The 14,948-nt window shown below is 40.8% G+C and overlaps 1 protein-coding gene across 50 annotated transcripts in view; it reads left to right on the top strand.

Moving 5' to 3' along the window:
* Nucleotides 1-14,948, top strand: part of MLIP (muscular LMNA interacting protein) — a 277,308-nt gene that overhangs the window by 123,599 nt on the left and 138,761 nt on the right. For 35 of the 50 annotated variants that reach the window (XR_014062031.1, XR_014062028.1, XR_014062030.1 and 32 more), the window contains 2 exons: nucleotides 5,634-5,789; nucleotides 8,987-9,379. Coding sequence is in view for 46 of the 50 variants with exons in the window: in XM_081519846.1 (XP_081375972.1) it covers nucleotides 5,634-5,789; nucleotides 8,987-9,379 (549 nt within the window). In the remaining 4 variants the exon portion in view is untranslated. The remainder of the gene's footprint in view (nucleotides 1-5,633; nucleotides 5,790-8,986; nucleotides 9,380-14,948) is intronic. The other 15 variants (XR_014062029.1, XM_081519829.1, XM_081519842.1 and 12 more) reach the window with 1 other exon arrangement.

The following is a 14,948-nucleotide window of genomic DNA, read 5'->3' as shown; positions in this document are numbered from 1 at the left end:
CTGATTAACAGTCTCCTGTCCCTGGTGACCCTTGACCCTTGCCTTGTGCCGTGTTACCAGACTGTCTTCTCCAGCCCAGCCTTGCAGTCCCAGTGTGGCTTTTACTGTCACAGTTACAGTCTTGTCGGCATTCTTATCTCCCAGTTCCTTGACCTTCACAGGCTCAGTGCCTTTCCTGTTTTTTCATCTCAAATACTCAGCCTCAAGTCCATCGATTTATTATTTTCTGATGATAAGCTACAACCTGGGAATTGTAACCTGACTGCTATGGAGGAATAATGACAATTATTTTGAAAGGCAGAAAGTAATATTGAAAAATGATAGTTGGCTCAGAAGGGTTGGTGTGTGTATTTTTTATTCCTTAAGGAATATGCATTGTTTCTAGAAACCCTAATCCTAATTGTACCTGGTTATAAGCCTAGAACTTATAATCAGCTAGACTTACCATACTACTGAATCTCAATCTCTCTCTTGCATCCTATTCTGTGACCCTGCACCATTCTCCCAAACACCTACCATGCTTTCAAATCTGATTTCACAGCCATAGAGCCCACTAGTCTCTTAGAGTGAGGTCCCCCTTCTTCTTTGTCTACACTGAGCTCCCTGGCTGACCCTTTGCTTTTCTCTCATCGGTGCCCTCAATTTCCTGACATGCACAACATTCTTCTGCCAGAACCACCTCTGAACATCAGTTCTATAAATGCTACAGTTCACTTTCTCTGTTCCTATGATAGGCAGTTGAGCACCCCTGGAGAGATTATCCAACAACCAAGCAAATTGCTTTCACGGCAAATTCTTGGATTTACATTTGGGCTGGACTCTCCCAATAGCCTGCCGATCCTTTTATTATTTATGGTCTGGCCTCTTTCTTATTGCTGTCAATGATATTCCAGGCTTATTTTTCTCTTAAAATCCAATGTCACCTTGACTAGTTCTTCTTCAGCTACTGCACCGCTTAATGGTAGAGCCTGGATGGTTCAACCTGGGACCTCTTTTTTCCTGTTTGTGCCTGCATCCCTGGTGATCTCATTGGGTCTCATGGTTTTCAAAGCCATGTATAGGTTAACAACCCTAATAATTTTATCTCCAGCACAGACTCTCCTCTGAACTTTGTTTCTCTTATCCCCACATTTCCTCTTGGATGTATTTTTGTCATATCAAATTTGATATTTATTCTCAAACCAGTTCCGCCTCTTGTTTTCCTCACTTCTATGAAGACTGTCTCATATCTCTCAGTTATTCAGGTCAAAAACTTTGTCTGTCTTGACTCTTGTCTGCCTCTTGCATCTCACATCTAATTTTTCAGCAAATTCTAAGTTTTTCCTTTAAATTATAGCCAACCCAAGTTTTACCTATCACTTTTTCTCCTGTGGATTATTATTATACTAGTCTTCACAGCACTTAGCTCAATTGAAAATTCTACTTTTTTATTCTTTATTTTGCTTCCTGTCTCCCTCCCACTAGAATGGGTAGAGGTTTTGTTCATATCGCCAAGCCCTAAAATAAAGTCTATCACCTGGTAGGCATTTAATAAGATCTTGTTAAGTAAATGAAAGTGAAAGTATTATAGAAGGCAATGTAATCAAGTGAGGTTTGGTTTTAGTAGGAGTGGAGTAGAAGGACTGATGGTCCCATAAAAGGACAAAGATGTAGGTGGGTGACTAGGTGCTGTGATGAGGGGTTTGGGGGTTCTCTTCTGTTTGCTTCAGTTATCTCAGTGAAATGAGATTTCTCAGAATGGGGAAGAAGATGCAGGTGTTTGAAGAAAGCAGAAAAGATGTGAGCTTTCTATGTGTGTGGGAGAGTAAATGGGCTCTGGGACTATCAATGTGTAGTATGATTCCGCACATATGGATTAATGGCCGATATGTTTTTCTCTTACAGGTAGAGAAAAGCAGGGCAGGAATAGAGACGCAGATGTAGAGAATGGACATATGCATGTGGAGGGGGAAGAGTTGGGTGAGACGAATTGGGAGATTAGGATTGTCAGGTATACACTGCGTGCACTGCGCTCAGTCATGTCTGACTCTCTGCGACTCCAGGGACTGGAACCCGCCAGGCTCCTCTGTCCAGGGGATTTTCCAGGCAAGAGTACCGGAGTGGGTTGCCATTTCCTCCTCCAGGGGATCTTCCTGACCCAGGGATCGAACCCATGTTTCCTGCATTGGCAGGTGGATTTTTTTACCACCGAGCCACCTGGGAAGCCCGCGTATATACACCACACTGTGTAATGTAGAGAGCTGGTGGGAATGTGCACAGGAAGCTTGGCTGGGTGCTCTGTGGTGACCTAGAGGAGTGGGATCGGGGTGGAGTGTGAGGGCGGTCAGAGAGGGAGGGGATATATGTATGCACATAGCTGATTCACTTCCTTGCACAGTAGAAGCTGACACAACACTGTAAAGCAACCATAGTCTAATAAAGATATAGTGTGATTATAGAGTAGTGTGAAAGGACCTGCTTGAGGCTCAGAGCCATGAATCTTAAGTGAAACCAGCAAGCATGGTCCTGTAACTTTTCCCCCAGCCGCATTTACCTCTGTGGTGCAGGAGTAGAGTTGGTGGGGGTTAGATTGAATGAGCACCATGATTTACCCAAAGGGGCTGATGATGTGAGAGAAGGCAAGGCATTGGAGGGGTGTCCACAGGAGTAGTTGTATCAGACATTGAGACTGGCTAAAAAAAGGAATCTGGGAAAACTTACTGCTGGAAGGATCAGTAGACTTCCATTCTGATGGGTTCCCAGAAATGCTGGAGTTAGAGAACCGGAGGAATGATGTGGAAAGAAAAGAAGTGTTGGTCAGAGAGGGAAAACACTCCAAACTTATGGAAGGGTTGTGGCTACTGGTTGTTGCCAGGGATGTGAAGGGCAAGGAGGAGTAGAGGTCAGTGACATATGCTACTAGAAAAATTACCCATGGGATATCATATTGAGCATTATAAAGAGCATAGTGTTAGAAGGAGCAGAATTAACCCTAGAACTAAATCTTCAAAGAAAGAAGGTGTTGACTTGGTTGTGGGCAGATGACTGCAGCAGGGAGAGGTAGGTAGTGAATGGTGTTAACTGGTGCATGGCAGGAGCTTCAAACTTGGAGGTTTGCAGGGGTGAGGGAAGAAGAAGAATGGTCTGGAAGCTGTAAAGAGATCAAGGAGGACACTTATCCTACTTCTAGACCTAGTGGGAGAGCAAACAGTCTCTGAGAACTTCCCGGGAAGCAGAGTCCTTCAGAGGGACTGTGGCTTATTTAGGGCTGCAGCAGGCGAAGAGGAGGCTCAGGATGTGGAGGGCTGTGTGACGACCGCCTGAATTCCAGACGGTGAGGATGAAAAGTTTCCAAGAGCTGGAACTCTGCCTCTGTACACTGGAGCCAAATAGAAATGTAGAGACAGGGTTTTGGATGAAGGAGAAAGAATAGCTTTTATGCTTTGTCAGGAAAAGGGGGCCACAGCGGGCCAATGCCCCTCCCTGGAGGGGGTCACGAGGAGTCAGTGTTCAAGGAGCAGGGCGTGCTCAGCTCGTGGACATTCTTCTGATCGGTTGGTGGTGAGGTAATTTGGAGTCCACATCATTAACCTTCTGCTTCCAACCGGGCTGGGGTCTATGTGCTTGTGGGCAGCATGCAATTAACTCCTACCACCTGGTGAGGGTTTCAGTAGCTGCAAAACAGCTCAAAGAACATGGCTCAGAATATTATCTATAGTCCTTGAGGAAGAACTAAATGTCTTTGACTTTGTTTATTGGCTAAGCTGTGGTTATTTCGTCTTGCTTGACCGTTTTCCTTTTTTCTGCATTTTCTAGTTTCTCTGGTTAAATTTATTCTTTGACTGAAGTTTTTCTACAGGCAAAAAGCAGGTGGAGGGCATGAGTGGGGGGTCTATTCTGGGAAGGTCTCAGAGGGTCATGCTCAGTTACAAGTACAAGAAAGCAATAAAACTAGGGGTGTACCTGGCCCACAGGGATACGAGGATGGCTGGGTTTCTTGAGGGGCTGACGTGACCAGGGTTAAAGGGCATGTTGAGATAAGGCATACAGTGGTGGCGTGGCTAGAAGAGAGAAGGACATGGGAGGTCCTGCTGGGACCATTGCATTTCTTATGAAGAGCAGGGAGGGGGCAGCGTGGTAGTGTCACCTTGACTAGATGGGGTTAATTGCATCACAAATGTGGTTTATGTGCAAAATTGACTCCTGTCATTTTTTCCAGCTTCTCCCAGTGCCCCACAGTGGGATTCTTTCTGTATCTTCATTCATTTTCGCTGTTCACAGAGGAGGCTATATTCTTTCTGTTGTTTACTTTTATTTATTTATATTTTGGCCTCACTGTGCAGCATGCGGGATCTTAGTTGATCTACCAGGAATTGAACCTATGTCCCCTGCAATGGAAGGGCAGAGTCTTAACCTCTAGGCCATCAGGGAAGTCCCTGTTGCTTTGGTTTTTTTCTGCCTGTGTCCTCCAGGACCTAGTTCCACTTTCCTTCTTCCTGGCTCCTTCCCCAAGTCTACAGATGTCTTCATGTCTGTCCCGTTATAGACCAACAGAGGCATCTCTTTGACAGGACTTTCCTCTCTAACTTCTCTCCATCTCTCTTCCTACTTCTCATCCAACTTCTTGAAAGAGGAATCTCCAGCATCATCTTCTCTTGCCATCTTTCCATTCAGTCCTCCATCTGCCACTCTTGGATTTCTGTCCTGATCGCCAGGCTTGGGTCTTTTAAGACCAACGTCACCCATCTGACATTCTGACGTGATGATGTCATTCCCGATCACTTGGTTCTCATTGTCATTAGGGCAAAACCCAGGCTTGACCCACACACCGTGTTGTTTTCCATGCCTTCACTTTCTGGTTTCCTCAGCATGGGAGAGCCTTCTCTTCCTCTCCACCAGGACTTCAGTTCCAGGTGCTGCCTTTTATCGAGCTTCCCAGACTGAGCAGGCACCCAACCATCATTGCTTTTCCCTTCCTATTCTGTGCACACCATTTTCCTACTTGTGAGAGATCTATTAACTTTTCCCTGTTCGCTGTTGTATCTCTAGCTCCTGAGTGCCTGCCACATGGTAAATACTTAACAAAATAATTTTTGAATGAATAAAGAATGAATGAAAGAGAAGGTATATCCTTGAGAAGAGGCATTGGTATATTGATAGCCAGGAAAGTACATTTTCAGTTTTCCATTCACATTTTAGCCTTCTCATTAATAATGTATGTTCAAAGTTTCACACATGGTTGGTGATTATGAGTCAACTTGAACCTGCTAACTCAGGGTTAAATGGATGAAAGTCCTAGACCTCTGTGGCATCATCACAAACACAGCATCCGGTCTGTATTGAAACTGACTTTCATCCATGTTAACTTGTAGCATTCCAGCAGCTCAGCTTGTCAACCTACTATTCTGTTGCCATGTCCTACAGTAAGATCTTCCTGGGGTTGTATTTCTTTCACTGATAAATATTTTCATAAAAAAAGGATCAGATACACTATGAATACTTTAATAGATGTTCTCTTTGGCAACTATACACATGGTCACAGGATGGTAGTCAGTTTATCAAAATAAACAAGATAAATACCATAATATGTAGAAAGTAAAGTCAAGATAAACCTTTGATAAGACTGAAAGTCTAATTTATTACGTGTCTCATAGGTCTCTTCTGGTGATTCTGAAGCCAAACCTCTGATCTTCACATTTGTCCCCACTGTCAGAAGACTGCCAACCCACTCCCAGTTGGGTGACACCTCTAAATACATTGTTAAAATTCCTGAGGAGCCAAGTGATAAGACTCCAGAAATTGTAAATAGGGTAGGATTATTTTTATTATTTTTATGTCAAGTAATTAACATTAAAGTATCCATAATAATGACATGAAAATCTGTATGAATGTTTATTTTCTCTACTTATAGTGAGATAACTGGGAAATCTAAGAGTGGCTAAAAATATAATTATGTAATAGGTACTTCAATGTTATCAAATCTCAGGTTTTCTACAATAAGTTATTCCCAACTCTTTTGATTTGACACCCTCTTGTTTGCTGTTCACGTGATATATTATGCCTCCTGGCACCTCCCCTCCCAGATGTATCTTAAAATAAAAAAAACAAAATTTTTTGCAAAGTTTGAATTTATCTTTAAAGGCTATTAGATAAAGAGTGAGGTGCTATTTTATGTGTAATAGATTAACAATATTAAAAATATAATATTCAATGCTTAGGGCACTTGTAGACCTATTGGCATGCTCACACTTTGCTGCTAGTTTTGTGAATTTGTACAATTTTGGTTGAAAAACCCTTATCCACATCATACAACTTTTCATAACCTTTCAATTATCTAACTGGAAACATATACCAGAGAAATAGTACAGAAGAAAATAAGTATTATGTAGGAAAATAATTAGGGAAAAATAAAAAGAGCCTAATATCTAACAATCAGAGAAAATCTAAGCATCTGATAGCATCACCTTGACTAATTATAATGATTATTTAATTTTATGGAACATGTTAATCTTATCATGTTAAATGATACAATAGATTATAAAATTATATTTATACCCAATTATACTTATCTAAAGTGAACCAAGGCTGAAAATGAAGTTAAACAAAAAAGTAAAAATTACTTGTGTGAAAATAATGACTTTTTAGGTAAAACCCTTTTCTCTTTAAAACGTATTTTAATACTGTCCTCTTATAAAAAAATGTTACTGGGTGAATTTTCTGGTATTTTTGAGCCAACTTTGTAAGAAATAAAATTATCTGATTCTACTTGTCTATATGAAAGCATCTTATCTAGCAAGTAGTAACATATCCATGAGCCTGGGACTTATTTCAAAAACTATTGTGAGAAGAAATTATTCAGAGAAATTCTGAAAGCTTCATAAGACACTTCTGGGAAGTTTCTCTCTAACAGTACTGAAGTATGTACAATATATTCAAGGGATCCTTTGTGATTAGGTGCTCTGAGTTCCTGAGACTATAGACGTATGAATCAATCCTGGTTGCAGATCTCCAAAGCTTCCTAAGCTAATGATATTCATCTGCAGATGGCAATGGTACCTACAGAACCACATCTTTAAAAGAGTAAACATTTTTATTCCTATTTTTTAAGCAGTTCAATATGATAATACAGCAGGGTAAATAATCCCTCATTCTTTGTATATTTAAAAACTATTTACTTGAACACATGCTGTGGATTCTGGATGAATAAAGTCAACTCATAACTTATTTGTTATTGGAAAGATAGATAATGAAAAAATCAAAAAACATATAATAAAACCTTGGGTGGTAAGAAATGCTGTAAAAAATACATCAGAATAAACAAATAGAGAATGTTGGACTGTGGGAACAGGGAGTTTTTGTAGATCGTTAATAACATTTTCAAAAATGAGTTCAAACAGCTCTTTAGTTATTCTGTTAACTTTCCATCATAAGCAATTTGTCTTTGAATCCTTCTGTTTTTAATTTAAGCTTCCTTCTAATTTGGGTTTTGTTACTATATGTGATGTGTTAGCCGCTCAGTTATGTCCAAGTCTTTGCAACCCCATGGACTGTAGCATACCAGGCTCCTCTGTCCATGGAATTCTCCAGGCAAGAATATTGGAGTGGGTTGCCCTTCCCTTCTCCAGGGGATCTTCTTGACTCAGGGATTGAACCCGGGTCTCCTGCATTGCAGGCAGATTCTTTACCGCCTGAGACACAAGGGCCTTTGTTACTACATCAATTAATATGTGAAATGATCACTCTCAGAAAAATCCAAATCAGAGGCAAAGTATGTTTTATCTTGACTATGTCATCATCAGCTGAAAAGTGTGGTCTGGTGGTATGAATTTGACTCCTATTCATCAATTATTTAATTATTCTATCTTCATTCACACAACACATAATGCATATTAGCAAACATTAAATTGATGACCATAGGTGACATTTAGCTTATTTTAGCTTATTTAATATCTTTATCTTTCTATTTTGAAATAATGTTAGACTTAGAGAAATGTTGCAAAAAAAAATAGTGGCTCAGTGGTAAGGAATCTGCCTGCCAAGCAAGAGATGAGGGTTTGATCCTTGGGTCAGGAAGATCCCCTGGAAAAGGAAATGGCAACCCACTCCAGTGTCCTTGCCTGGGAAATCCTGTGGACAGAGGAGCCTGGCGGGCTACAGTCCATGTGGTTGCCATGGTCGGACCCAACTTAGCAACTAACAACAACAGCAACAACAACAATGCTTATCGAAACCAAGGAAATTAGTATTGGGTCTTTTAAACATAGTCTTGGTACATTAAACATAGCAATGGTACATTGCTGCTACCATTTAAGAAAAAAGATGCTTTGGTAGCCTGAGAAAACTATCTAATTCCTGGTCTTGTAAACCTCCTATGGGTTTATAGAAAACTGAATGGGAAAATATTTAGGATTATAAATCAAAAATAAAATGACAGTAGAAAACACTTTATACTAAAAATATCTTTTTTGGTGTTCTATTCATGAGTTCTTCCCATAGGCTTGGGTTATTTTGTCTGAATGTCTGCATTTTGTTCCAATTTTACTGTTCTTCTCAGACTTTTAGAGGAATGCATATTGTTTTAGAACCTTTCAATGGGATTTCATTTCCTGCCCCCAGCTTATGCAGGATATACAAGTTTTGCTTGACTATTAACTAAGCCCATGATTGACCAGGTCCCATTTGTTTTGTGAATGTCTTTATGGAAAACATTGCCCTCATCCTCTCTTTCTAAAAAGTCACATGAAAATTTATTTGAAAGCATGTTTGTTTGTTGACGTTAATTCTGAGTCCTAAATTACTTAGGTTTGGACCACGACATACAAGTGACTTATTAAAAGTAAGCCATTAACTTCAACCCAAACTCTCCTATGCCAGCTTGATTTGGGGATATATTTGTAAAATATTTTGTCCTTGAAGAATATAAGCAGGTCAAGTGTTTAAGAATACCTGTAGAAAAGAAGCATTTATCAAAGCAACATCAGCTCTTATGTTTCTACATTTATTGCAGTTTGATTCCAATGAGTACTTGACCTTGAATGTTGGGAGCCAACAGGAGAGAGAACGAGGAACGCTGACTTGCCCTTCAGAGGTCAAGGACAAGGCTTCCCAAGAAAGGGAATTTAAAGCGAACAAACCTCAAGGAATGCAGCAAAGTGACCTCTTCAAAGCAGAATATGTCTTTATTGTGGACTCTGAGGGGGAGGAGGAAGCCCCGAGCAGAAAAGGTGACCAGGGACCCCCGGTGGGGACAGGCCCCCCGGCTGCTCGGCCCACATCTCTTGCTGTCTCCTCCAGCCTGGGCTCTGATGTGGTGCGCCCCAAAACTCGAGCGGCAGACCTCCAGGCCCCGTCGCATCCTGAAAGGCCTCAGGTGATGGCTCCTCAGCAAAGACATGGGCAGGTAGGTTTTTCTTCTTGTCAGTAAGAAAAAAATGTTTCATATTCCTTGTCTGCAAAGGCCTTCTGTTTACTGAAGGCATCGAGGCATACAAAACTCTCAAGGAAAAAAATCATTAAAAAACTGAAATCCCAAGATCACCAATCATCAGTGTAAATGAAGATAATAAATTTATAAGGATTATATAAATTAAACTTTGAATTGGCTGAAGAGAACATGTAAAATGTTTAGCTGGAGTGGATTTGGGTGAATATTAACTCTTCCTTTTGAAAATGCTTGAATAAGGTCAGTAAAGGGAATTTCTTAGAGTGCTTGTTGGGCTGGGTGCATCAAGACGCACATTTCAAAGATGAGATGTGATATGACATGTAGATATCAACTAGATATGACATGTAGACACGTGACTTTTAAACTAGTAAAACAGGAGTAAAAGGATACACTAGGAATAAGAGTATGTAAGGAAAATCATTCCCTCCTGTGTGTCTTAAGGGAAATATTGACTGTGTTCCTGGAAACCACCATAAGCAGGGCTGGCCTCAGTGATCTGGAAGGCTCAGTTGTGTCCGACTCTTTGCGACCCCATGGACTGCAGCACGCCAGGCTTCCCTGTCCATCACCAACTCCTGGAGCTTATTCAAACTCATGTCCATTGAGTCGGTGATGCCATCCAACCATCTCATCCTCTGTCGTCCCCTTTTCCTCCTGCCCTCAATCTTGCCCAGCATCAGGGTCTTTTCTGATGAGTCAGCTCTTCGCATCAGGTGGCCAAAATATTGGAGCTTCAGCTTCAGCATCAGTCCTTCCAATGAACACCCAGGACTGATCTCCTTTAGGATGGACTGGTTGGATCTCCTTGCAGTCCAAGGGACTCTCAAGAGTCTTCTCCAACACCACCGTTCAAAAGCATCAGTTCTTCGGCACTCAGCTTTCTTTCTAGTCCAACTCTCACATCCATACATGACTACTGGAGAAACCATAGCTTTGACTAGACGGACCTTTGTTGGCAAAGTAATGTCTCTGCTTTTTACTATGCTATCTAGCTTGGTTGTAGCTTTTCTTCCAAGCAGCAAGCATCTTTTAATTTCATGGCTGCAGTCACCATCTGCAGTGATTTTGGAGCCCAAAAAAGTAAAGTCCGTCACTGTTTCCATTGTTTCCCCATCTATTTGCCGTGAAGTGATGGGACCAGATGCCATGATCTTCGTTTTCTGAATGTTGAGTTTTAAGCCAACTTTTTCACTCTCTTTCACTTTCATCAAGAGGCTCTTTAGTTCCTCTTCGCTTTCTGCCATAAGGCCGGTGTCATCTGCATATCTGAGGTTATTGATATTTCTCCTGGCGATCTTGTGCTTGTGATTCCAGCTTGTGCTCTATCCAGCCTGGCATTTCACATGATGTATTCTTCACATAAGTTAAATAAGCAGGGTGACAATATACAGCCTTGATATACTCTTCTCCCAATTTGGAACCAGCCTGTTGTTTCATGTCCAGTTCTAACTGTTGCTTCTTGACCTGCATACAGATTTCTTAGGAGGGAGGTCAGGTGGTCTGGTATTTCCATCTCTTTAAGAATTTTCCACAGTTTGATCCCACCACAAAATTTAGCAGCAAGATTGAATGGTTCCTTTAATGTGGAGAGTCTTTGATGTAGTAGGAGACCCATTATCTGTGATGGCAGGAAAGAAGGAGGTGGAAGGGGGAATTTTGAAGGGAAAACAAAAATAGGATGACTGGCTATTTGTTGTCAGGAAGTTATCAGAAGACTTTGACAAAGCAGAGAATGTCAGGAATGCAGAGGCTGGCTTGGCTTTGGGAGTGAAAAATGAATGGATGAAGAGTTCTCTGTGACAGTGAGCGTGAGTGAGTATCACGATGTCCTGTTTAGAGTCTTCTAGACCAGGTATTTGCAAGCTGCCTAACGTAGCTGGAAGAACATGTTTATTGGTGAGTTGGCCTTTTGGTCCTACTAGGACCTCTGCAAAACTGTAGGGAAGGCATTTTTTTTTTATCTCTGTTGCCACATCTTTATTTTTGCAGCCTTCATTGACTTCCTGATGATGTATTTGTGCCACTTAAATCATCCAGTATCCTCATAGCACCTTTGGGTGATAAAAGATTCTCACTGCAGTACCACTGTCCAGACTATTGGACTAAAACATTTATTTCTTCTTGAACTTTTTTCTTAGCTAGTTGTTGGAAAAATTCTAATGATCTAATTAAACATATTCTCGTAAGTAGTGATAGGCTTAAATGTTTCTTTCTTGCCTCAGGAAAGATGATGAAAGAAGCAAGTTGTTGATGTAGAAGCTTCCATAGTCAGTGGAGGGTAGTTTAATGTGGACTTTTGAAGAACATGTAAACATGATGATACCAAATATAAATTAGGGAAAACATTCTTAATGAAGCAATGTTTAGATTTTTAATTTATCCTTTTCCTCAACTGCTGTATTTCTACTTCTGAGTTGGTCATTTATTTTGTTTTTATGTTACCTAATATATAGACTGCAAACTAGAGACAAAAACACACATTTGGGATCTTTTTCAGGGGGCCAAAATAAGTTAGTTAAAAGTAGGTTACAGTCATTAAAGCTCCAAATGAAAAGGCATAGCTCAGCCTGATTCATTAGTGGTGGCTGAGTGTTATGATTACTACAGATGGAGGAAACCTGAGTCCTAAAGTGTTTGTGAATAGCTGTTGTCTTGGGTTCCATTTCCTATAATAATCCATTGGAGTGATGAAGAGCAGATTATCATGAAATAAAAATAAGATGACTGTTACTGACAAATATAAACCAAACAGAAGTGGCCAGAGCATCAGAGAAGGCACTCTGAGAACTGAATGTAGCCAGTGTGTTAGTGGTAGTCACTCAGTTGTGTTCAGCTCTTTGCGACCCCATGAACTATAGCCCATTAGGCTTCTCTGTCCATGGAATTTTCCAGGCAAGAATACTGGAATGAGTTGCCATTCCTTTCTCCAGGGAGTCTTCCTCACCCAGGGATTGCACCCAGGTTTCCTTCATTGCAGGCAGATTCTTTACTCTCTAAGCTACCAAAGAAGCCAATGTAGCCAGTGGTGGTTTAGCCACTCAGTCGTCTCCACTCTTACAACCCCATGGAGTATAGCCTGCCAGGCTCCTCTGTCCATGGGGACTCTCCAGGCAAGAATACGGAGTGTGTTGCCATACCCTCCTCCAGGGGATCCTCCTGACCCAGAAATCGAACCCGGGTCTCCTGCACTGAGGCAGATTCTTTACCGACTGAGCTCTGAGGGGTGCCCAGTGTAGCCAGTAGTTGAAGCTTAATGTAAAAAGCCTAAGGATTATCCCATGGTTGGATTACCTGATGCCAACAACATCAGTTTTTCAATCAGAGAGGCAGTTGATTAAGTGTATTTCTGGTCTACTTGGTAAAAATGAATCCGTGTATTGTGTAATTTATGAAGTTATTCCTAAAAATATGTACTTAATGCCTAGTCTGGCCTTTAACCTTTCTATTACCTAGCCTTGATGTCATTTTCTGTCCACATCAAGTGCTTCTATTCTTCAGCACTCCTGAACTGTCATCATAGCACACGCATCACACCTTTGCATCCCTGACCTTTGATCCTTCTGTGTGGGGTTCTGCTCTCTTCCCAGCCCACCCTCATGTAACCTCAGCTACCTGAAACCGGAAGCCCAGCCCAAGCAGCACCTTTTCCAAGAGACATTCGCTTTGAAGAGGATTTAGTTTCTTTCCTACATCTTTGTAATTTTCCTTGTAGTTTGTAGTATTTTTAGAAAATCTCCAATATAATTCCTTTTCTCCTGATTCTAATAATGGATTTTATCTTTCTCAATAGGCTGAGAGCAATTTAAAGTCAAGGGAAGGTCTGTTTCTTGTTCATTTCTGTATCTGTAGCACTTCCTGGAGTGTCTTGCATATACATGAGGTTCAGATGGTGTATAAAAAACAGAAATATTTCAAAGTTCGTATCTTTGAAGTCCTTGCTCAGATATTAACTCCTTTATGAAGCCTGCTTTGGTTCCTTTAGTGAAAGCAAACGCTCCTTCAAGATAATTCTAGTAGCTTTTTCTGTCCATCTTCTATAATAATGATCCTATTGCAATGTGTATGTAACTGTTTAGGTTCATGCCTTATCTTGCCTAGCAGATTGTAAAGTGTTTAAAAGGAACGTTCACCTTGAATCCATTTTTATTAATCACTTTGTTCCCTACAGTGGCTGCTATATCACCTTGAACATAGTCAGTGTAAATATTGGGTTGAGTGTATTTTGTGTTCCAAATGTTTCTGCTGAAGTGGCATGTTTAGGTAAAAGTACTTTATGTTATCCATTCATCTTTCGATGGGCATCTAGGTTGCTTCCATGTTCTAGCTATTGTAAATAGTGCTGCAATGAACAATGGGATACATGTGTCTTTTTCAATTTTGGTTTCTTCAGGGTATATGCCTAAGAGTGGGATTGTTGGGTCATACGGTGGTTTTACTCCTAGTTTTTTAAGGAAGTGGTACATAGACACAATGGAATATTACTCAGCCATAAAAGGAGCACATTTGAGTCAGTTCTGATGAGGTGGATGAGCCTAGAACTTATTATACAGAGTGAAGTGAGTCAGAAAGAGAAAGATAAATATCATATTCTAACATACATATATGGAATCTAGAAAAATGGCTCTGAAGAATTTATTTACAGGGCAGCAATGGAGAAACAGACATAGAGAATAGACTATGGACATGGGGAGAGGGGAGGAGAGGGTGAGATGTATGGAAAGAGAAACGTGGAAACTTACATTACCACATGTAATATAGATAGCCAATGGGAATTTGCTGTATGGCTCAGGAAACTCAAGGGCTTCCCTTGTGGCTCAGCTGGTAAAGAATCTGCCTGCAATGCGGGAGACCTGGGTTCAGTCCGTGGGTTGAGAAGATCCCCTGGAGAAGGGAGAGGCTACCCACTCCAGTATTCTGGCCTGGAGAATTCCATGGACTGTATAGTCCATGGGGTCGCAAAGACTCGGACATGACTGAGCGACTTTCACTTTCAGGAAACTCAAACGGGGGTTTTGTATCAACCTAGAGGGATGGGATGGGGAGGGAGATGGGAGGGAGGTTCAGAAGGGAGGGGATATGTGTATGCCTATGGCTGATTCATGCTGAGGTTTGACAAAAAACAACAAAATTCTGTAAAGCAATTATCCTTCAATAAAAAAATAAATGAAAAAAATACCTTATGTTAAAAATCATTAAAGACTGTAATTTTAAAACATTAAGTCAAAAGTAAAAAAGTTATATCTGCAGTTGAATCAAAATCCCCTCAAATAAAATTCAGAATGATCTTAAAAGTTAATTTCATGAATGTTGGTGTAGACTTCTAAGAAAGTCTTGTCCAGGGATAGGATGAGACTTAAAAAGAGAGGTGAATATGGATACATGAAAACAGAAGGGTTTATCTGAAAATCCTATGATAAAGTCTGGAGCAAAGGCAGTGACTATGGGAACAAAAAGGGGGACTTTGTGGCATAGAATGAACTGAATTTGCTCCTTGACAATACATAGAGAAAAATATACGATGAAT

The sequence above is a fragment of the Giraffa tippelskirchi genome, chromosome 8 (genome assembly GCF_054371585.1).
Source record: "Giraffa tippelskirchi isolate mGirTip1 chromosome 8, T2T-mGirTip1v1.2.pri, whole genome shotgun sequence".
NCBI classification, from domain to species: domain Eukaryota; kingdom Metazoa; phylum Chordata; class Mammalia; order Artiodactyla; family Giraffidae; genus Giraffa; species Giraffa tippelskirchi.
This window is presented reverse-complemented; position numbering and strand designations above follow the sequence as displayed.